Raw genomic sequence first — 22,647 nt, forward strand, 5'->3', positions numbered from 1 at the left:
CTCTCTGTCTACTTGTGATCTTTCTCTGTCAAATAAATAAATAAATAAATCTTTAAAAAATAAAACCTAGATAATGGACTTATTTCTTTTTAGAAACCAGCTCTTAGATTTATTCAAGTTTTTGATTAATGATTCACTAATTTCTTTTATCTTTTAAAATTATGTTTTATATAGCTTCATAATTTATTGAGTTGGATGCTTTACTTTCATTTTTATATTTATTAACGCAAGTATTTAAGACTTTTCTTTTTTCTCTGACCATTGCTTTAGCAGTGTCCCATTGTTTCTTTTGTGTAGGTTTTCATTATTGTCAATTTGTAAGTATCACTCAATTGTAAGTTTTTCCTCAAAAGTTGTTTTGAGAGAAATTTTTTAGGCATCTAGGTAGTAGAATTAATTTTTATTTTGGGTTTATTATAGTTTCGGGGTTTACTGTATTGTAATCAGAAAACATCTTATTTTACTTTGTAGATTTTCTTTTTTTTTGACATAGAGAGAGAGAGATCACAAGTAGGCAGAGAGGCAGGCAGAGAGAGAGAGAGGAGGAAGCAGGCTTCCTGCTGAGCAGAGAGCCCTATGCGGGGCTCGATCCCAGGACCCTGGGATCATGACCTGAGCCGAAGGCAGAGGCTTAACCCACTGAGCCACCCAGGCGCCCCACTTTGTAGATTTTCTTAAGGGCTTCATATATAGGTATTTGTAAGAGCTCATATATTGTATGAGAATATAGTTCGGCTGTTATAATAGAAACCTAAATTAAAAATAGCTTAAATAAGCCTAGCTCTCTTTCTCACATAGCTGGGAAAGCACAAATAATTCAGGGCTGATTTTGTGCCTCCACATGTCAAGGACCCAGAAGACTCCTATCTTGATGCTCTTGCTTTCCTTAGGATATTGCCTTCTCTAGTTTATTGTGCATCTAGTTTAATCAAGAAACAAGATGGAAAGCTCAAATAAAGAAAATAAGAAAATAAAGACATAGAAATATGGGAGCCAAGAGCAGGCCACCCCAAGATGGCACACTGTTTTGAGTTAAAAAACAAACAAAACCCCAGCAGATACAGGAAAATCTCTTTACCTCCTCCTCAACAGCCAACTTGTACCAGGAAGAGAGCTATTAACAGAGATTGCTCTTAACAAAACTTACCTACATAATGGGTATTATTTATTATATTATAGTATAGTAGCAGTATTATATCATACATAAAATATAAATTTATTATATTATTATAAAATATAAATTTTTATTATAAATATATCATTAAATTTATTATTTTATTTATTTTAGAAGATTAAAATAGTATAAAACCCTATAAACCCATTCATTCTCTGGAACACTTTTTTCCCTGCATTTCTGAGGTAGCTATCTTAATTTGAGCTCAAGTAAAAAAAAAATTTTTTTTTTAATATTAGACTTCTTTCTCTGGTAACTTTGCAGCGACAAAAGCTTCTAAATTTTGTGCCTTACTAAGAAAGGTCTTCTCTACTCTGAAACTACAGAAAATACATTTTTTCTTTTTGTATTTAATGCTTGATTTTCAAGTCTTTAATTCACCTGGAATTCATTTTGGAAGAAAGATGAATGAAAGGTGCCAGTTTTGTTTTGTTTTTTTCTGCACAGTTGGCCTATTCTCACATACCATACTGAACTTTTGCACCAATGATTTGAAATGCTAGCTTTCCCTAAACTAATTTCCATGATAGATTTGGGTTTATTTCTGGATTTTCTTTGTTCTACTGACTAGTATATTAAAAAGACAGTATCAAAATTGTTTCAATATCTGTACATTTATAATCTCTTTTGATATTTAATAGGTGGACCAACTAATTTTTATTATATATTAAAATAATAAAATTTTTATATGGAAAGAACTTCTGAAATTAAGAGAATTCAAAGAGAAACTATTTTATTGACTTAAAACTTTTTGAGAGTGTATAACATAATAGAAAAAGGACATTTACTGGGCACCTACTGTGTTCAGAACTTTTGTGAGGAATGGAGGTGAAAGACATGATGTTATGTAAGTGAAGATTAATCAGGAGCTTCTTTCAAGTGAGGGGATCTGTTCACTTACACAATCAGTGTTCATTCTCTGTCTCCATCTTTTTCTCACACACACTGTCTTTTTTTATGATTTTATTCATTTATTTTTAAGAGAGAGTGTGCATGCATGAGTTGGGGAAGGAGCAGAGGCAGAGGGAGAAGCAGGGAAGCCTAATGTGGGGCTCGATTCCACAACTCTGGGAACACGATGTGAGCCAAAGGAAGACGCTTAACCTACTGAGCCACCCTGGCATCCCCACGCACTGTCTTTCCATAATCAGTTTTCATCCTCTGTCTCTTTCTCACACATCTCACACGCATATGCTATTTTGTTAAACTTACACATACCTGTTTGATTTCTTTAACAGCCAAAGTAACTGAGAACAAGACTGCCTGACTAAAGCTGCTCTGACAGGAAATGTTACAGGCTGATTTAGCTCCTTACATATATACTCCATTTCTTTTACCATTGTCCAACTGTAACCTGAAATGAAAGAAAGAAATTCAATTTTTATAACTGGAATCCTAAAAGTCAGTTAAATAAAAAACTAAATTAAATTACATATGAGTAGGTAATTCATAGGTATTTTATAAAAAGCTCTATTTGGATTCAGAGTGAATTAAATTACCACTTATTACATGAAAATATTTTGAATGGAAAATAGAGACAAAAAATCAAGTCTAAAATCATGCCACAAGTGACTTAAGAGAAAATTTAATAAAACATTAAAATATTAAAAAGGTTTTACTAATCTCTCAAGGACAAAAAACTCAAACTTTTATACTATATTTATCTTAAAGATTCTAAGGCTCTTACCTTAGGTATATCTGCCTCATTTTCTTTTTAAAGATCTTATTTCTTTGAAAGGGAGAGAGTGAGTGAGAGCACAAGAGCAGCAGGAGAGGGAAACTGACTCCCTGCTGAGCAGGGAGTTGGATGAAGGGCTCGATCCCAGGACACTGGGATCATGATCTGAGCTAAAGGCAGAGACCCAACCGACTGAGCCACCCTGGCGACCTTATCTCCCTCACTAATATTCTCTATAAACTTATATTTTCTGGGGGTGTCTGGGTGGCTCATTTGTCTAGGCATCTGCCTTCAGCTGAGGTCCTGATCTCAGGGTCCTGGAATTGAGCATGTCAGCATTTGTACTCAGTGGGGAGTCTGCTTGTCTCTCTGCCCCTCCCCCTGCTCATGCTTGCTCTGTCTCTCTCTCTCAAATAAATAAATATAATCTTTTTTAAAAGGTACATAAATAAACTTAGATTTTCCATTGTGTTTGTAACTTAAGTATTTTTTTCCAACAGAAAGATGCCTGCTAGGAAGTAGACGTTTAAGAAACAATTATCTTCATGATTATTTTTTGGCTAGTCCAAACTACTTATACATTTTACCTAAAGTAGAAATAGTAGAAAATGACTTTCATTTTTTAAAAATAATTTTATTTAGGGAGCAAGCATATATGCAAGAGGGGGAGGGTTAGAGGGAGAGAGAGAGAGAATCCCAAGCAGACCATGCTTTTAGCGTGGAGCCTGATACGAGGCTCAACCCCATGTCACTGAGATGATGACCTGAGCCAAAATCAAGAGTTGGATGCTTAACTGAATAGGCCACCAGGCATTCCCAAAATGACTTTTATATATGGGTTTTAAATCATGTTAAGAGATTGTGGAAAACACACTTGCTTATTTATAAAAGCTTTGGGAAAAAAATTGGTATTTTGGGGTGCACCTGGGTAGCTCATTCAGTTGAGCAACCAACTCTAGACTTCAGCTCAGGTCATGATCTCAGGGCTGTGAGACTGAGTCCCTTGTCAGGCTCTTCACTGGGTGTAGAGCCTGCTTAGGATTCTTTCTCTCCCTTTCCTTCTGCCTCTCTCCCCGCCTTCTCTCTCTGTCTCTAAAAAAAAAAAAAAAAAAAAAAAAAAAAAAAAAATTCAAAATAATAGCCTCTATGGAGCATCTGCACAATGCAGGGGCTAAAATGCCCAATTCTTGGTTTCTGCTCAGGTGGTGATCTCAGGGTTGTAGGACTGAGCCCCATGTTGGGCTCTACACTCAGTGTGGAGTCTGCTTGAGACTCCTATCTCCCTGTCCCTCTGTCGCTCCCTGACAGAATAAATAAATAAATAACAGCCTCTATCAAAAACAGCCTATAAAAAGTACTGGTAAATAAAGGAATGTTTTACAGAAAGTTTATGTGAATATGTTAGTTTTGCAGCTAAATTCCTCATAAAAGAAGGGCAATGTTCTGCTTTCCTTAAAAATCTGAAAATCTTTGTAATTAGTAAAAGGGATTGCTAACAGAAGCTACATTTGCATGACTATAAATTTATAAGCTCTTTTCTAAATCTGTGAAACATGGGGTGCCTGGGTAGTTCAGTCGGTTGGGCATCTGACTCTTGATTTCTGCTTGGGTCACAATCTCGGGGTTATGAGATCTGGCTCCAGCTCACTGTGCAGTCTGCTTGGGATTCTCTCTCTCCCTCTTCCTCTGCCCCACCCCTCACTCGAAAGCACTCCCTCTCTTTTGCTCTCTCTCTAAAATAAATAAATATTTATTTATAAGAAATAAAAAAGTAAGGAAGTATAAAGCATATGTTGGTAATGACAAGAGGCCTATGGGAGACAAGCAGACTGGACACATTCAACACCAAAATGACTTCAAAATCCAGATATAGTCTAATTAGTTAAAACCTAAGGTTAAGCCAGAATTATACTAAACAGTGACAAAAGAAGTTTAGAATCAGTAAGGAAGTTAATAAACTATTTCTCATTTACCTTCTTTGAACACTTTAAATTACAAGCAATATTCTTTAATGAAGCTAATTAAAATTAAAATGCTTAAAAAATTAGAATTATGATAAGCATATTATTTTTTGTCTCAATCACATCAATTGTTGGTCCAGAGGGTTAGAACCTAAATGTCACTACTCACTAGATAGCAGTGACAGATAGCAGTAACTAGATCAGTTACTCTGATCTTATGTTGGACTAAAAAGTTAACATCTAAATACAATAATCGCAGGAGTGCCTCTAGCAGTAACCAGATCAGTTACTCTGATCTTATGTTGGACTAAAAAGTTAACATCTAAATACAATAATTGCAGGAGTAGCTCAGTTGGTTGGGCCTTTGCCTTCAGCTCAGTCATGATCCCAGGGTCCTGGAATCCAGCCCCACGTGAGCCCTCTGCTCAGTGGGGATCCTGCTTCTCCCTCTGGCTCTCCCCATTGCTTATGCTCTTTCTCTCTGTGTCAAATGAATATATAAAAGCTTAAAAAAAACCAGTAACTGAAAATAAATAAAAGGTGAATTCCCTGAACACAGGGTAAAGACTAACATCTCCATAGGCTCTAAATACCTTCTTCATTTATTTTTACCATGTGGACAGGAGCGCCAGAGCATCTGATGGCTTTCGAGCTGTTTACCTGTAAATCACTGCCTAAGGATGTATGAAAAAATAGAAAGATGAACCCAAACAGCATAATCAGTTTCAACTGGGGGGAAAAAAGCTGAGATTCAGGTCCATCCTGAAGTGAAGAGATAAAAGGGAAGAAGGGATCCAGCCTAGAGGAGAGTCTCATGGCCTCCCACTCCCCTGTCCAGACAAATAGATGAAACCAGCAAACACTGTGGAGCCCTTTTGAATGTCCATGGAGTAGAAGCTGGGCTCTTCAACAACACTCCCCCTCCTTCTGGCCTCACATACTGGAGTAGTTCTTTATCGTTCATCTGATGTAGGAAGTTTGCTCCAAGGTAAAAAAGAAAAGAAAACAAAAGAAAAAAGAGTATAGAGTGATTTGCAAGTTCAAAGAGACCAATTCAGGATTCGCTTAAATTTTGTAGAGGCAACTTTGGTTAATCTAGACTATGCAAATTTCCCATCCAAGCTTGGTGATACAATGTCACCAACAAATGCAGTCTATCTGAAAGAAAAGAAGTAGAGGCATACAGATGCCTTAGGGCCAGAGCTTTATCTCCATTAGGCTCTTAGATTTTGGAATAAGAGTTTGATTTTGTATTTAAACGTGTTATTTTTGTATTTTGAGCAGATTTTAATTTGACCGATAAGAAATACATTTTTAAAATTATTACCTTCATTGACTTTCTCAGGATGCCATCCTGTTGTCCAACCCAGAGAAAATGTCACATCTGGAAAGAAGGATGTCACCGTGTCTATAAAAGGTTTTGCATCTACTACCCTGCTATTTCCATTTGGACCAGGAAGAATATCAGCATTAATCCACACAGGACGTTTCAGATGCCTCTTCACATTTTCCAGGAGCATCATGGATGGTTCCACAGCTGCCAGACTAAAAACATAGTTGTTGTCAATGAGATACATTCCTAAAGTAAAAGTAGAAAGTTCTTTTAGAATAGTGGTTTCAATGTTTTCAACTTCCTAACAAAATTGTAATACGATAATGCCTGAACTAAATAAAATCAAAGATCACATTAACACCAGAGGAGAAGTTAACATATGCCATATCTCAAATTGTTGACTTATACTTATTATTCATGAGGATACCTTAAGGGTTCTAAAAACACATGAAGAAAGCCACTATTTGTAGAAAGACTGAAGTTTCAAAACTGTATTAGGAACACTCAGTATAAAATAATTTAAGAAAAGACATAAATACTCAGTCTTCAGAGAATGTATACATAAGACTTAAAAATTAGATATACTCATAACCTAAATTCACATTTATGAAAATATCTACAGTATACCTAGGCACTGTCTCTCTACGGGCTCATGACCTCAGAGAAAAGAACCTCAATTCTTTCATGTAATCTTTTAAGTTTGGATGCATAAACATGTTTCTAAAACTGATTGCAAAGTATAAAATTATAACATCCTCTTAAAATTTTTATAAATTTCATTTTCACTTCATAAACATCTTTTCTGGAATCTAGAGACAACCATATTTTAGTTACTATATTTATTTTTTAAAAGATTTTATTTATTCACTGGGCAGGGAGAGGGAGAGAGCACAAGCAAGGGGAGTGGCAGGCAGAGGGAGAGGGATAAGCAGACTCTCTACTGAGCAGGGCAGGGGCCCTGGGATCATGACCTGAGCGGAAGGCAGACAATTTTTTTTCCTCATTTTATTTTTTCAGTGTTCCAAGATTTATTGTTTATGCACCACACCCAGTGCTCCATGCAATATGTGCCCTCCTTAATACCCACCACCAGGCTCACCCATCCCCCACCCTCTCCCTTCCAAAACACTCAGTTTGCTTCTCAGAGTCCACAGTCTCTCATGTTTCATCTCCCCCTCCGATTTCCCCCAATTCACTTTTCCTTTCCTTCTCCTAATGTCCTCCATGATATTCCTTATGCTCCACAAGTAAGTGAAACCATATGATAATTTCTCTTCTTGGCTTATTTCACTCAGCATAATCTCCTCCAGTCCCATCGATGTTGATACAAAAGCTGGGTATTTATCCTTTCTGATGGAGGTGTAATATTCCATTGTATATATGGCCCATATCTTCTTTATCCATTTGTCTATTGAAGGGCATCTTGGCTCTTTCCACATTTTGGCTATTGTGGCCACTGCTGCTATGAACATTGGGGTACATATGGCTGTTCTTTTCAAGACATCTGTATCTTGGGGGTAAATATCCAGTAGTGCAATTGCAGGGTCATAGGGTAGCTCTATTTTTAATTTCTTAAGGAATCTCCACACTGTTTTCCAAAGTGGCTGCACCAACTTGCATTCCCACCAACAGTGTAAGAGGGTTCCCCTTTCTCCACATACTCTCCAACACTTGTTGTTTCCTGTCTTGTTAATTTTGGCCATTCTAACTGGTGTAAGATTGTGTCTCAATGTGGTTCTGATTTGAATCTCCCTGATAGCTAATGAGGATGAACATTTTTTCATGTGTCTGTTGGCCATTTGTATGTCTTCTTTGGAGAAGTGTCTGTTCATGTCTTCCCAATTTTTTTATATGATTATCTGTTTTTTGAGTGTTGAGTTTGAGGAGTTCTTTATAGATATCCAAGATCTATTATCTTGTCTGTAGTGTCATTTGTGAGTATCTTCTCCCATTCTGTGGGTTGCCTCTTTGTTTTGTTGACTCTTTCCTTTGCTGTGCAGAAGCTTTTTATCTTGATGAAATCCAGAAGTTTATTTTTACTTTTGTTTCCTTTGCTTTTGGAGACATGTCTTGAAAGAAGTTGCTGTGGCCTATGATGAAGAGGTTACTGCCTATGTTCTTCTCTAGGATTTTGAAAGATTCCTGCTTCACATTAAGGTCTTTTATCCATTTGAGTTTATCTTTGTGTATGGTGTAAGAGAATAGTCGAGTTTCATTCTTCTATACATAGCTGTCCAATTTTCCCAGCACCATTTATTGAATAGACTGTCTTTTTTTCCCACTGGATATTTTCTCCTGCTTTGTTGAAGATTATTTGACCACAGAGTTGCAGGTCCATATCTGGACTCTCTATTCTGTTCCACTGGTTTATGTGTCTGTTTTTGTGCCAGCACCATGCTGTCATGGTGATCACAGCTTTGTAGTAAAGCTCGAAATCAGGCAACATGATGTCCCCAGTTTCATTTTTCTTTTTCAACATTTCCTTAGCAATTCGGGGTCCTTTTAGTTCCATACAAAATTTAGGATTGTTTATTCCAGCACTTTGAAAAATGCCAGTGAAATTTTGATCAGGATGGCACTGAAAGTATAGATTGCTCTTGGCAGTATAGACATTTTAACAATGTTTATTCTTCTGATCCATGAGCATGGAATACTTTTCCATCTTTTTGTGTCTTCTTCGATTTCTTTCATGAGTGTTCTGCAGTTCCTCAATACAGATCCTTTACCTCTTTGGTTAGGTTTATTCCAAGGTATCTTATGGTTCTTGGTGCTATAGTAAATGCAATCTATTCTCTAATTTCCCTTTCTATGTTTTCATTTTTAGTGTATAAGAAAGCAACTGATTTCTGAGCATTGATTTTTTTATGCTGCCACATTACTGAATTGCTGTATGAGTTCTAGTAGTTTGGGGGTGGAGTTCTATGGGTTTTCCATATAAAGTATTATGTCATCTCAGAGACAGAGAGTTTGACTTCTTGTCAATTTGAATACCTTTTATTTCTTTTTGTTTTCTCACTGCTATTGCTAGGACTCTTAGTACAATGTTGAACAACAGTGGCAAGGGTGGGCATCCTTGTCGTGTTCCTGATCTCACAGGGAAGGCTGTCAGCTTTTCCCCATTGAGAATGATATTTGCTGTGGGTTTTTCATAAATAGATTTTATGAAGTTGAGAAATGGTCCTCGATCCCTATACTTTGAAATTTTAATCAGGAATGGATGCTATACTTTGTCAAATGCTTTTTCTGCATCAACTGAGAGGACCATGTGGTTCTTCACTCTTCTCTTATTGATTTGTTCTATCACATTTACTGATTTGCAAATGTTGAACCATCCTTGCATCCCAGGGATAAATCCCACCTGGTCATGGTGGAATGTAATGTTGGATCCTATTAGCTAGGATCTTTTTGAGAACCTTGGCATCCATATTCATCAGGGATATTGGTCTGAAATTCTCCTTTCTGATGGGGTCTTTGCCTGGTTTGGGGATCAGGGTAATGCTGGCTTCATAGAAAGACTCTGGAAGTTTTCCTTCTGTTTCTATTTTTTGAAACAGCTTCAGGAGAATAGGTATTATTTCTTCTTTGAATGTTTGGTAGTATTCCACAGGGGATCCGTCAGGTCCTGGGCTCTTGTTTTGGGGGAGGTTTTTGATCACTGCTTCAATCTCATTACTAGATATTTATCTATTCAGGTTGTCAATTTCTTCCTGTTTCCATCTTGGAAGTTTATAGGTTTCCAGGAATGCATCCATTTAAAAGGCAGACACTTAACCAACTGAGCTATCAGGTCTCCCCTTAGTTACTACTTAAATAAAAAAGCAGTTTTACTCTTTTTTCTACATCTATTATGACATCTATAGATTCTGAAACAATAAGGTTCTAATCAGCCTACATAAATTTTACTTATTTTTTTTTTAAAGATTTATTTATTTATTTATTTGACAGAGAGATCACAAGTAGACAGAGAGGCAGGCAGAGAGAGAGGGAGAAGCAGGCTCCCTGCTGAGCAGAGAGCCCGACATGGGACTCAATCCCAGGACCCCGAGATCATGACCTGAGGCGAAGGCAGCGGCTTAACCCACTGAGCCGACCAGGCGCCCCAAATTTTACTTATTTTTAAAGATATATTTATTTACTTTAGAGAGAGCGAGCAGGGTGAGGGGCAGAGGGAAAGGAAGAGAGAGAATCCTCAAGTAGACTCTTTGCTAAGAGCAGAGCCCAATGCAGGACTCCATCCCAAGACCCTGAGATCATGACCTGAGCTGAAATGAAGAGTTGGAAGCTTAACCAACTGAGCAACCCAGGCACCCCCATAAATTTTACTTTTTTAAAAAATACACATATGAACTTTACTGGACTACTACACTACTTATAATTCTGAATCTCTTCTGAATCTTTAAAGCCTAAGTTTGCTTCTGAGAAAATTAGGTTTTAGTGACTACTACAGTGGGAGGCTAAGAGTTGGGGAGATGGCTGTCAGAGGGGAACATTCAGTATCTTCTCCTCACATTTCCATCTTTCTTAGTGGATTCAAGTCCACCTGCCTATGCTTCCAACACTCTCCAACTCACTCTTTTCAGGCCTCCTAGTATAAGGAGAAAAAATAATAACTTCCCTATTTATTAGGTCATATTTATTAGTGAGAAAGGATACTATTCATTAAAACCAGAGGAAGCTAGCCTCCAGCCTCTCTTTCACTCTGCTCCCGTGTAGTGAACTTCTTTTTTAAAAATACACTTTATTGGTCAAGATGGTGGAGAAGTAGCAGGCTGAGACTACTTCAGCTAGCAGGAGATCAGCTAGATAGCTTATCTAAAGATTGCAAACACCTGCAAATCCATCGGCAGATTGAAGAGAAGAAGAACAGCAATTCTAGAAAGGGAAAAACAACCACTTTCTGAAAGGTAGGACTGGCGGAGAAGTGAAACCAAAGTGATGGGAAGATAGACCCCGGGGGGAGGGGCTGGCTCCTGGCAAGCGGCGGAGCAACGGAGCACAAAATCAGGACTTTTAAAAGTCTGTTCCGCTGAGGGACATCGCTCCAGAGGCTAAACCGGGGCGAAGCCCATGCGGGGTCAGCGTGGCCTCAGGTCCCGCAGGGTCACAGAAGGATGGGGGGTGTCTGAGTGTCGCAGAGCTTGCGGGTATTGGAACGGGAAAGCCGGCTACAGAGACAGAGCCAGCAGTAAGCTCACAGCTGGGTGTTACCTTGAACAGGTCACAGGCTTGGTGAGCTCGGAGCGCGGCCGGAGGTCAGGCAGACGGGAGTTACTGGGCGCTGTTCTCTGAGGGCGCACTGAAGAGTGAGGCCCAGGGCTCTCAGCTCCTCCGGGCCACAGACCAGGAGGCCGCCATTTGTATTCCCGTCCTCCGGAACTCTATGGAAAGCGCTCAGGGAACAAAAGCTTTTGAAAGCAAACCCGAGTGGATTACTCAGCCTGGCCCCTGGTAAGGGTGGTGTAATTCCGCCTGGGGCAAAGACACTTGAGAATCACTACAACAGGACCCTCCCCCAGAAGATCAACAAGAAATCCAGCCAAGACCAAGTTCACCTACCAAGGAGAGCAGCAGAATTCCAGAGGAGGAGAAAGCAAAGCATGGAACTCATGGCTTTCTCCCTGTGATTTTTTAGTCTTGCAGTTAACATAATTTTTTTCTTTTTCATTTTTTTCCTCTTCTTCTGCTAAATTTTTTTTTTAACTTTTACCCTTTTCTTTTTTAACGTTTTTAAACTAGTTTATCTAATATATATATTTTTTCTTTTTTATACTTTTCTTTATTCATTTTCTTTTTTTTTTAATTCTTTTTTTTTCCTTTTTCTTTCTTTCTTTTTGAACCTCTTTTTATCCCTTTTCTCCCCCCTCACGATTTGGGATCTCTTCTGATTTGGTTAAAGCATATTTTCCTGGGGTTGTTGTCACCCTTTTAGTATTTTACTTGCTCATTGATATACTCTTAGCTGGACAAAATGACAAGGCGGAAAAATTCACCACAAAAAAAAAGAACAAGAGGCAGTACCGAAGGCTAGGGACCTAATCAATACAGACATTGGTAATATGTCAGATCTAGAGTTCAGAATGACAATTCTTAAGGTTCTAGCCAGGCTCGAAAAAGGCATGGAAGATATTAGAGAAAACCTCTCCGGAGATATAAAAGCCCTTTCTGGAGAAATAAAAGAACTAAGATCTAACCAAGTTGAAATAAAAAAAGCTATTAATGAGGTGCAATAAAAAATGGAGGCTCTCACTGCTAGGATAAATGAGGCAGAAGAAAGAATTAGCGATATAGAAGACCAAATGACAGAGAATATAGAAGCTGAGCAAAAGAGGGACAAACAGCTACTGGACCACAAGGGGAGAATTCGAGAGATAAGTGACACCATAAGACGAAACAACATTAGAATAATTGGGATTCCAGAAGAAGAAGAAAGAGAGAGGCGAGCAGAAGGTATACTGGAGAGAATTATTGGGGAGAATTTCCTCAATACGGCAAACGGAATGAGCATCAAAATTCAGGAGGTTCAGAGAATGCCCCTCAAAATCAATAAGAATAGGCCCACACCCCGTCACCTAATAGTAAAATTTACAAGCCTTAGTGACAAAGAGAAAATCCTGAAAGCAGCCCGGGAAAGAAGTCTGTAACATACAATGGTAAAAATATTAGATTGGCAGCTGACTTATCCACAGAGACCTGGCAGGCCAGAAAGAGCTGGCATGATATATTCAGAGCACTAAACAAGAAAAACATGCAGCCAAGAATACTATATCCGGCTAGGCTATCATTGAAAATAGAAGGAGAGAGTAAAAGCTTCCAGGACAAACAAAAACTGAAAGAATTTGCAAACACCAAACCAGCTCTACAGGAGATATTGAAAGGGGTCCTCTAAGCAAAGAAAGAGGCTACAAGTGGTAGATCAGAAAGGAACAGAGACAATATACAGTAACAGGCACCTTACAGGCAATACAATGGCACTAAATTCATATCTCTCAATAGTTACCCTGAATGTTAATGGGCTAAATGCCCCAATCAAAAGACACAGGGTATCAGAATGGATAAAGAAAGAAAACCCGGGACGCCTGGGTGGCTCAGTTGGTTGGACGACTGCCTTCGGCTCAGGTCATGGTCCTGGAGTCCCGGGATCGAGTCCCGTATCGGCTCCCAGCTCCATGGGGAGTCTGCTTCTCTCTCTGACCTTCTCCTCGTTCATGCTCTCTCTCACTGTCTCTCTCTCAAGTAAATAAATAAAATCTTTAAAAAAAAAAAAAGAAAGAAAGAAAACCCATCTATATGTTGCCTACAAGAAACTCATTTTATGCCCGAAGACACCTCCAGATATAAAGTGAGGGGGTGGAAAAGAATTTACCATGCTAATGGACATCAGAAGAAAGCAGGAGTGGCAATCCTTATATCAGATCAATTAGATTTTAAGCCAAAGACTATAATAAGAGATGAGGAAGGACACTATATCATACTCAAAGGGTCTATCCAACAAGAAGATCTAACAATTTTAAATATCTATGCCCCCAACGTGGGAGCAGCCAACTATATAAACCAATTAATAACAAAATCAAAGAAACACATCAACAATAATACAATAATAGTAGGGGACTTTAACACTTCCCTCACTGAAATGGACAGATCATCCAAGCAAAAGATCAACAAGGAAATAAAGGCCTTAAACGACACACTGGACCAGATGGACATCACAGATATATTCAGAACATTTCATCCCAAAGCAACAGAATACACATTCTTCTCTAGTGCACATGGAACATTCTCCAGAATAGATCACATCCTCGGTCCTAAATCAGGACTCAACCGGTATCAAAAGATTGGGATCATTCCCTGCATACTTTCAGACCACAATGCTCTGAAGCTAGAACTCAACCACAAGAGGAAGTTTGGAAAGAACCCAAATACATGGAGACTAAACAGCATCCTTCTAAAGAATGAATGGGTCAACCGGGAAATTAAAGAAGAATTGAAAAAAATCATGGAAACAAATGATAATGAAAATACAACGGTTCAAAATCTGTGGGACACAACAAAGGCAGTCCTGAGAGGAAAATATATAGCAGTACAAGCCTTTCTCAAGAAACAAGAAAGGTCTCAAGTACACAACCTAACCCTACACCTAAAGGAGCTGGAGAAAGAACAGGACAGAAACCCTAAGCCCAGCAGAAGATTTCTCAATCGTAAAGATCAGAGCAGAAATCAATGAAATAGAAACCAAAAAAACAATAGAACAAATCAACGAAACTAGGAGCTGGTTCTTTGAAAAAATTAGTAAAATTGATAACCCCCTGGCCAGACTTATCAAAAAGAAAAGAGAAAGGACCCAAATAAATAAAATCATGAATGAAAGAGGAGAGATCACAACTAACACCAAAGAAATACAAACTATTATAAGAACATACTATGAGCAACTCTACGCCAACAAATTTGACAATCTGGAAGAAATGGATGCATTCCTAGAAACATATAAACTACCACAACTCAACCAGGAAGAAATAGAAAGCCTGAACAGACCCATAACCAGTAAGGAGATTGAAACAGTCATTAAAAATCTCCAAACAAACAAAAGCCCAGGGCCAGACGGCTTCCCAGGGGAATTCTACCAAACATTTAAAGAAGAACTAATTCCTATTCTCCTGAAACTGTTCCAAAAAATAGAAATGGAAGGAAAACGTCCAAACTCATTTTATGAGGCCAGCATCACCTTGATCCCCAAACCAGACAAGGATCCCATCAAAAAAGAGAGCTATAGACCAATATCCTTGATGAACACAGATGAGAAAATTCTCACCAAAACACTAGCCAGTAGGATTCAACAGTACATTAAAAGGATTATTCACCACGACCAAGTGGGATTTATTCCAGGGCTGCAAGGTTGGTTCAACATCCGCAAATCAGTCAATGTGATACAACGCATCAACAAAAGAAAGAACAAGAACCATATGATACTCTCAATAGATGCTGAAAAAGCATTTGACAAAGTACAGCATCCCTTCCTGATCAAAACTCTTCAAAGTGTAGGCATAGAGGGCACATAACTCAATATCATCAAAGCCATCTATGAAAAACCCACTGCAAATATCATTCTCAATGGAGAAAAACTGAAAGCTTTTCCACTAAGGTCAGGAACACGGCAGGGATGTCCATTATCACCACTGCTATTCAACATAGTACTAGAAGTCCTAGCCTCAGCAATCACACAACAAAAGGAAATTAAAGGCATCCAAATCGGCAAAGAAGAAGTCAACTTATCACTCTTCGCAGATGATATGATACTATATGTGGAAAACCCAAAAGACTCCACTCCAAAACTGCTAGAACTTGTACAGGAATTCAGTAAAGTGTCAGGATATAAAATCAATGCACAGAAATCAGTTGCGTTTCTCTACACCAACAACAAGACAGAAGAAAGAGAAATTAAGGAGTCAATCCCATTTACAATTGCACCCCAAACCATAAGATACCTAGGAATAAACCTAACCAAAGAGGCACAGAATCTATACTCAGAAAACTATAAAGTACTCATGAAAGAAATTGAGGAAGACACAAAGAAATGGAAAAATGTTCCATGCTCCTGGATTGGAAGAATAAATATTGTGAAAATGTCTATGCTACCTAAAGCAATCTACACATTTAATGAAATTCCTATCAAAGTACCATCCATCTTTTTCAAAGAAATGGAACAAATAATTCTAAAATTTATATGGAACCAGAAAAGACCTCGAATAGCCAAAGGGATATTGAAAAAGAAAGCCAAAGTTGGTGACATCACAATTCTGGACTTCAAGCTCTATTACAAAGCTGTCATCATCAAGACAGCATGGTACTGGCACAAAAACAGACACATAGATCAATGGAACAGAATATAGAGCCCAGAAATAGACCCTCAACTCTATGGTCAACTAATCTTCGACAAAGCAGGAAAGAATGTCCAATGGAAAAAAGACAGCCTCTTCAATAAATGGTGCTGGGAAAATTGGACAGCCACATGCAGAAAAATGAAATTGGACCATTTCCTTACACCACACACAAAAATAGACTCAAAATGGATAAAGGACGTCAATGTGAGAAAGGAATCCATCAAAATCCTCCTGTGAGGAGAACACAGGCAGCAACCTCTTCGACCTCAGCCACAGCAACATCTTCCTAGGAACATCGCCAAAGGCAAGGGAAGCACGGGCAAAAATGAACTATTGGGATTTCATCAAGATCAAAAGCTTTTGCACAGCAAAGGAAACAGTTAACAAAATCAAAAGACAACTGACAGAATGGGAGAAGATATTTGCAAACGACATATCAGATAAAGGACTAGTGTCCAAAATGTATAAAGAATTTAGCAAACTCAACACCCAAAGAACAAATAATCCAATCAAGAAATGGGCAGAGGACATGAACAGACATTTCTGCAAAGACATCCAGATGGCCAACAGATACATGAAAAAGTGCTCCATATCACTCGGCATCAGGGAAATACAAATCAAAACCACAATGAGATATCACCTCACACCAGTCAGAATGGTTAAAATCAACAAATCAGGAAATGACAGATGCTGGCGAGGATGCAGAGAAAGGGGAACCCTCCTACACTGTTGGTGGGAATGCAAGCTGGTGCAGCCACTCTGGAAAACAGCATAGAGGTTCCTCAAAATGTTGAAAATAGAACTGCCTATGACCCAGCAATTGCACTACTGGGTATTTACCCTAAAGATACAAACGTAGTGATCCAAAGGGGCACGTGCACCCGAATGTTTATAGCAGCAATGTCCACAATAGCCAAACTATGGAAAGAACCTAGATGTCCATCAACAGATGAATGGATCAAGAAGATGTGGTATATATACACAATGGAATACTATGCAGCCATCAAAAGAAATGAAATCTTGCCATTTGCGACAACATGGATGAAACTAGAGCGTATCATGCTTAGCGAAATAAGTCAAGCAGAGAAAGACAACTATCATATGATCTCCCTGATATGAGGAAGTGGTGACGCAACATGGGGGCTTAAGTGGGTAGGAGAAGAATCAATGAAACAAGATGGGATTGGGAGGGAACCAAACCATACGTGACTCTTAATCTCACAAAACAAACTGAGGGTTGCTGGGGGGAGGGGTGTTGGGAGAAGGAGGGTGGGGTTATGGACATTGGGGAGGGTATGTGCTATGGTGAGTGCTGTGAAGTGTGTAAAACCTGGCGATTCACAGACCCCTGGGGATAAAAATATATGTTTATAAAAAAAATACATTTTATTTATTTAATTTATTTATTAGAGAGATAGAGAGAGAGCACAAGTAGACAGAGCAGCGGGCAAAGGGAGAGGGAAAAGCAGGCTTTGCCCAGCAGGGAGCCTGATGTGGGGCTCAATCCCAGGACCCTGGGATCATGACCTGAGCCAAAGGCAGACACTTAACGGACTGAGCCACCCAGGTGCCCCATGAATTTCTTTTTGTTCATTCTTCTAGCTCTGAAGTGGAGGCCCTAAATGTTAGTGGATTACTAAACTCTAATGCTGGACCTTGCAGACTTTAATTCAGATGCTATCATTTCTCTGTCTCAAATGCTTTCTGCCCTGGTTAATATCAGTGCCATGTTAAAATACAATTCTGAGATTAGGCACCCCCATTTTTGGTAGCAAGCAACTTGTACCTGTGACCCCAAAGCTTGCTTATCTGCAAGTCCTATAGCAGCAGCCAAGTTCCTGTGGCATTCTGCTCTTCATGGGTGGAACAGGAAGAAAACCTGAATTAATTCAAACATATCTGCCACCAACATCTGTTTTTCCAGAAAGAATTCTGATTTCTTAAGAAATCTGGTGTCTGCGAAGGTTGGATTAAACACTCATTTCCAGCTTACATTCAGGGAGGAGATTCTTAGGCTTTCTCAATTTAGTAAGGTGATATAGGGCATTTAATAATGGCTTACTACTGGATAACATCAGCAGACAGCATATTCTCCCCAAAATTGAAATCCCACCAGCATACATGAAGGGTCTACAATGGCAAAGCACTGTGCAGTTAAACCCAAGGAGTTATGACATAGAACATAACGAAAAAGGATTTAATATATATATATTCTATATGTAAATATTTTAATTATTGCTGACTATAGACTATGCTAATGTTACTTGCCCTTATCAGTAACTTAAGAAAAACAAAACCTATATTAAGAAAAACCTAAAACATTACTGAAGAAAATAAAACCTTTTGTGTTGTAATTTTTATTTTTCTAGAACAGAAAGCTGACAAAACAATGGTAAAATCCTTCTTGAAGAGTAAATGTTGAGGAAAAGCCATAACATTTTTGGAGTCAAAGGCTGAGGATGCACTTTGCCCAACAGCAACATATGAGGTATACTTCAAAGAATAACATCATGTTTCAGATAAATTTTAGTACTTAGTTATTATTTGTATACCAAACAAAATAACTTAGAGCCATAAAATAAGAACCAGTAAAATCTGACCAATAGATCCATCAACTCCTTTTACAGAGGTAGCACAGTGTCTTCCTTCACAGTGTGAACTCTCCAGCCAGGCTGGCAGATTTCCTACCACCTCTGCGACAATAAGCAGTCCACTGACTCCTCTCTGCCTCTTTCCTCATCTGGAAATGAGGATGATAGCAATAAGCTACCTCCAAGGATTGCTATGAGGATCAAATGAATCAACACATTCAGTGCTCTTAGAAAAGTGTCAGACACAGTATACATGTCCATAGAACTGTTAGGTAAATTCATTTCCTTCAAATATGTTCTGACCAAAACATCTGCAAAACCCATTTCTTAGTGGCTCAGCATATGTGTGTGTGTGGTAGCCATTAGGAATGAATGAGCTGATCTGACTAGTGAGGAGCCACAGAATGTATTAGAGAGAACAATTCAATGGGCAATAGTAAACATATACATGAAAAGGCAAGGAGAGCTAAAACTCTGAGTCACCAAACATTAAAGATCAAATGCTTTATTTCATGGTATCGAGAAAACTGAACCAGCTCCAGGAAACCTGGGCTCTTGTCCTAGCTCAGCTGTCAAATTCAGCTCTTGTTCTTGAGTCAATTGTTTAACTTCTCTAGGATTAAGTCTCTTCGTCAATAAAACAGAGTTGGGCCATTCACCACTCTAAGAGCTTTAAGATCTTAAAATAGCTCTCTCCCGGGGCCTGGTTGGCTCAGTCAGCTAAGCACCTGCCTTGGGCTCAGGTCATGATCCCAGGATCCCAACATTAAGCCATGCTTGGGAGCTCCCTGCTCAGAGGGGAGAGTATGCTTCTCCCTCTATCTCTCCCCCCAGCTTATGCTCTCTCTTGCTTATTCTCTCAAATAAATAAATAAATAAATAAATAAATAAATAAATAAATAAATAAAATCTTTAAAAAAATTAGCTCTATCATTCACCAAGAGTATAGTGAGATTTACTGGCATATTTAGTCCTACAACAAGCAGAGTCACGTTAATAATTCTATAAGTAAGATTTCCAAATCTTTATTAATTTCTTGAGAAAATTCCATTTAAAAGTACTGTTCATAGATAAGGTAGGTTTTACCACAAGTCCTAGATTTTTTTTTTTTTTTTTTTTTAGATTTTATTTATTTGACAGAGGGCGGGAGCGAGAGTACAAGTGGTGGGGGAAGGGTGCGGAGGGAGAAGCAAAGTGAGAGGTAGAAGCAGACTCAGCGCTGAGCAGGGGAGCCTGATGCAGGGCTTGATCCCCACACACTGGGATCATGACCTGAACCGAAGGCAGATGCTTAAACCACTGAGACACCCAGGTGCCCTAAATCCTAAACTTTCATAGCAGTCCCCTTTATGGGGCTTATGGTGAGCTTTTGTAGTAGCACAGTATATTCCTGGCTTTACCTATAATTTTTATACTGCTAAAATACCCCAAAAGTAAAATTTTCCACGACAGCCACAGAAAAGGAAATAACACTTAATCTTGCTCTTCACTGTCAATGCTTCCAAAATATAATTTATAAGGAAATCCTGGATTATTGAAAGACTTCTAGATAACTTCCCATATACAAATACAATGTAAATCAGGTAGGATACGCATTAACTACCCAAACTACTACCACCTCTTTCTCAGACTTTTTTTTTTTTTTTTTTTTTTAAAGAGGGTAAGTTGTGGGGGCAGGGTTGGGAGGTAGGGAGAGAGAATCCCTCTGCAGGCTCCATGCTCAGCACTTAGTGCAATGCGGGACGTGATCTCACAACCCTGAGATCATGATCTGAGCTAAAATCAAGAGTGTGATGCTTAACTGACTGAGCCACCCAGGTTCCCTTCGGACTGCTTTTAGTGAAAGTAGCATTTTAAATTTTACCATTCTATTATCACAATGGTCATTTGTGATAAATTCCTTTATAAAAATGAACTTAATTTTAGCTTCAAAGGGTTCCTAAGAAACAATTTAAGTGAACAACTCAATAGGTCTTAGGTCCCTTCTTGAAACATACTAGTTTGTAATTCCATTTTCAGTTTGAAGTATAAACTTAGTCAACTACAGATATATGAAGCTATTAATCTTTTATTTGCATTGTTACTCTACAGCAACTAAAAGACTGAAAATGTTTATTCAAATACCTCTTGAAATCCAGCTTGATGCCTTTATTGCTTTTTATAACTGCAGTCAGCCATTCCTGTAAAGTATTATCACTATTTGTTTCAGGAGGATGGGCCATGATTGGTTGGCTATATTCTGACCCATCACTCGGAAGGAGGACATCAGCCTCTATCATGTGAGCAGTACCTGTCCAAATAAAAGAACTTAAGTTAATGCTAATAAAACAGGGACTGAAGAAGATGTCAGGTCCAGTAGTCTTTTGAGGAAGATAAAAACTAACATTTACTGAATAACTACTAAGTACCAGGTACTGTACTAGGCCTTCACAAGTTTGTTTGTTTCAAAGATGAGCAAACAGACGAGGAGTTAAATGCCTTTCTGTAGATCTACAGCTCTCAAGCTGATGTTAAAATATTAATTTCTTTCCAGTACATAGCAAAGTGAGTATACAAAAGAAAGGATTAATATGTGTTCATTGAAGTTTCTGAGAATAAAATAGTACTTTTATCTTCTCACTCCTCACATTAGAAATTATAGATATTTATTGCTTATAGTAACACTTTCCCTGAAGATATTACAAACGTTTTTTTAAATACATATTTTATTCTCAAAAAGACTCAATGTTTTCTGTTTCTTATCAGGACATTTTTAAATATGAATGTATTTAAAATCTAAATGTTAATAAATAAATAAATTTAAATGCTAAAACCATAAAATAAAATTACATTATATGTAATAACTTCTGTAACAACTTTGACTATTCTGAGCTCTACATGTGTTGACAGTGCAATAAATACCAAGTGGTATTTTTACATTGTTTCTCCTGTACTCTTTTTAAAATCATAGACATTGTTGAAAATCCAGTTTCCCATGTTAACCAAACTGAAACAGATGTATTAATAATAGTTATACTATGTTTACATATTCTGGGAGAAATGAGATGAACCACTGAAATATAGCCTTCATATCTCTAGTATCCTCTCTCTTTTCCTTTAGCCTAAAAAGAAGTCACAAAACTAACCACGGCTGAGAAAAGGGATTTGTGAAGAGCATTTCCAAACTATAAAATATGGGGCTCTGGTTTTGCCTAACAGAATGTAAAAAGGACATTATCTGAAGACTAAGTAACCTATGAAAACTTCCTGGATCAATATATTGATCTATTGATCTCTATACTATTTTTAGTAAAGTATAATAAAAAATACAATATTTTTAGTATAAGATTTCAGCATATACTATTATGAATTATAAATTTTTAACAATTTTTTCCAAATTTTTAGCTGCTATTACATAGAAATAAAATTTATTTTGTTTTGACTTTGTATCCTGAGATTTTTCTAAATTTACCCATGAATTTCAATCATTTATCTGTGAGATTTTTTGATTTTCTATATATACAACCATTATGTCTGTAAGTAGTACTTTATTTCTTCCTTTTTTTCCATTTTTAAAAATTAACATAGGGGTGCCTGGGTGGCTTAGTTGGTTAGGCATCTGCTTTTGGCTGGGATCATGATCCTGGGGTACTGGGATCCAATCCCGAGGGCTCCCTACTTAGCAGAGAGTCTGCTTCTCCCTCTGACCCTTTCCATTGCTCATGCTCTCTTTCTCCCTCTCTTTCTTTCAAATGAATGAATAAAATCTTTTAAAAATTGACATATAATTCACAGACCATAAAATTCCACTTTTAAAGTATATATTCAATAATTTTTTATTTTTTAGATTTTAAAAAATCTATTTATTTGACACACACACACACACACACACACACACACAGAGCATAAGCAGGAGAAGCAGCAGGCAGAGGAAGAGGGAGAAGCAGGATCCCCGCTGAGCAGGGAGCCTGATGTTGGCTCCATCTAGGACCTTGGGATCATGACCTGAGCCAAAGGTAGACACTTAACCAACTGAGCCTCCCAGGTGCCCCAATT

At 38.1% G+C, this 22,647-nt stretch overlaps 1 protein-coding gene across 2 annotated transcripts in view; it reads right to left on the reverse strand.

The window, feature by feature from the left end:
• The window catches only part of FAM151B (family with sequence similarity 151 member B), a 34,141-nt gene that overhangs the window by 4,061 nt on the left and 7,433 nt on the right, over positions 1 to 22,647 (reverse strand). For both annotated transcript variants that reach the window (XM_032335862.1, XM_032335861.1), the window contains exons 3-5: positions 20,737 to 20,902; positions 6,141 to 6,358; positions 2,393 to 2,528 (exon numbers count right to left, since the gene is read on the reverse strand). In XM_032335862.1, the coding sequence (XP_032191753.1) occupies positions 2,393 to 2,528; positions 6,141 to 6,358; positions 20,737 to 20,891 (509 nt within the window). In that variant the 5' untranslated portion in view covers positions 20,892 to 20,902. The remainder of the gene's footprint in view (positions 1 to 2,392; positions 2,529 to 6,140; positions 6,359 to 20,736; positions 20,903 to 22,647) is intronic.

The sequence above is a fragment of the Mustela erminea genome, chromosome 3 (genome assembly GCF_009829155.1).
Source record: "Mustela erminea isolate mMusErm1 chromosome 3, mMusErm1.Pri, whole genome shotgun sequence".
NCBI classification, from domain to species: Eukaryota; Metazoa; Chordata; class Mammalia; order Carnivora; family Mustelidae; genus Mustela; species Mustela erminea.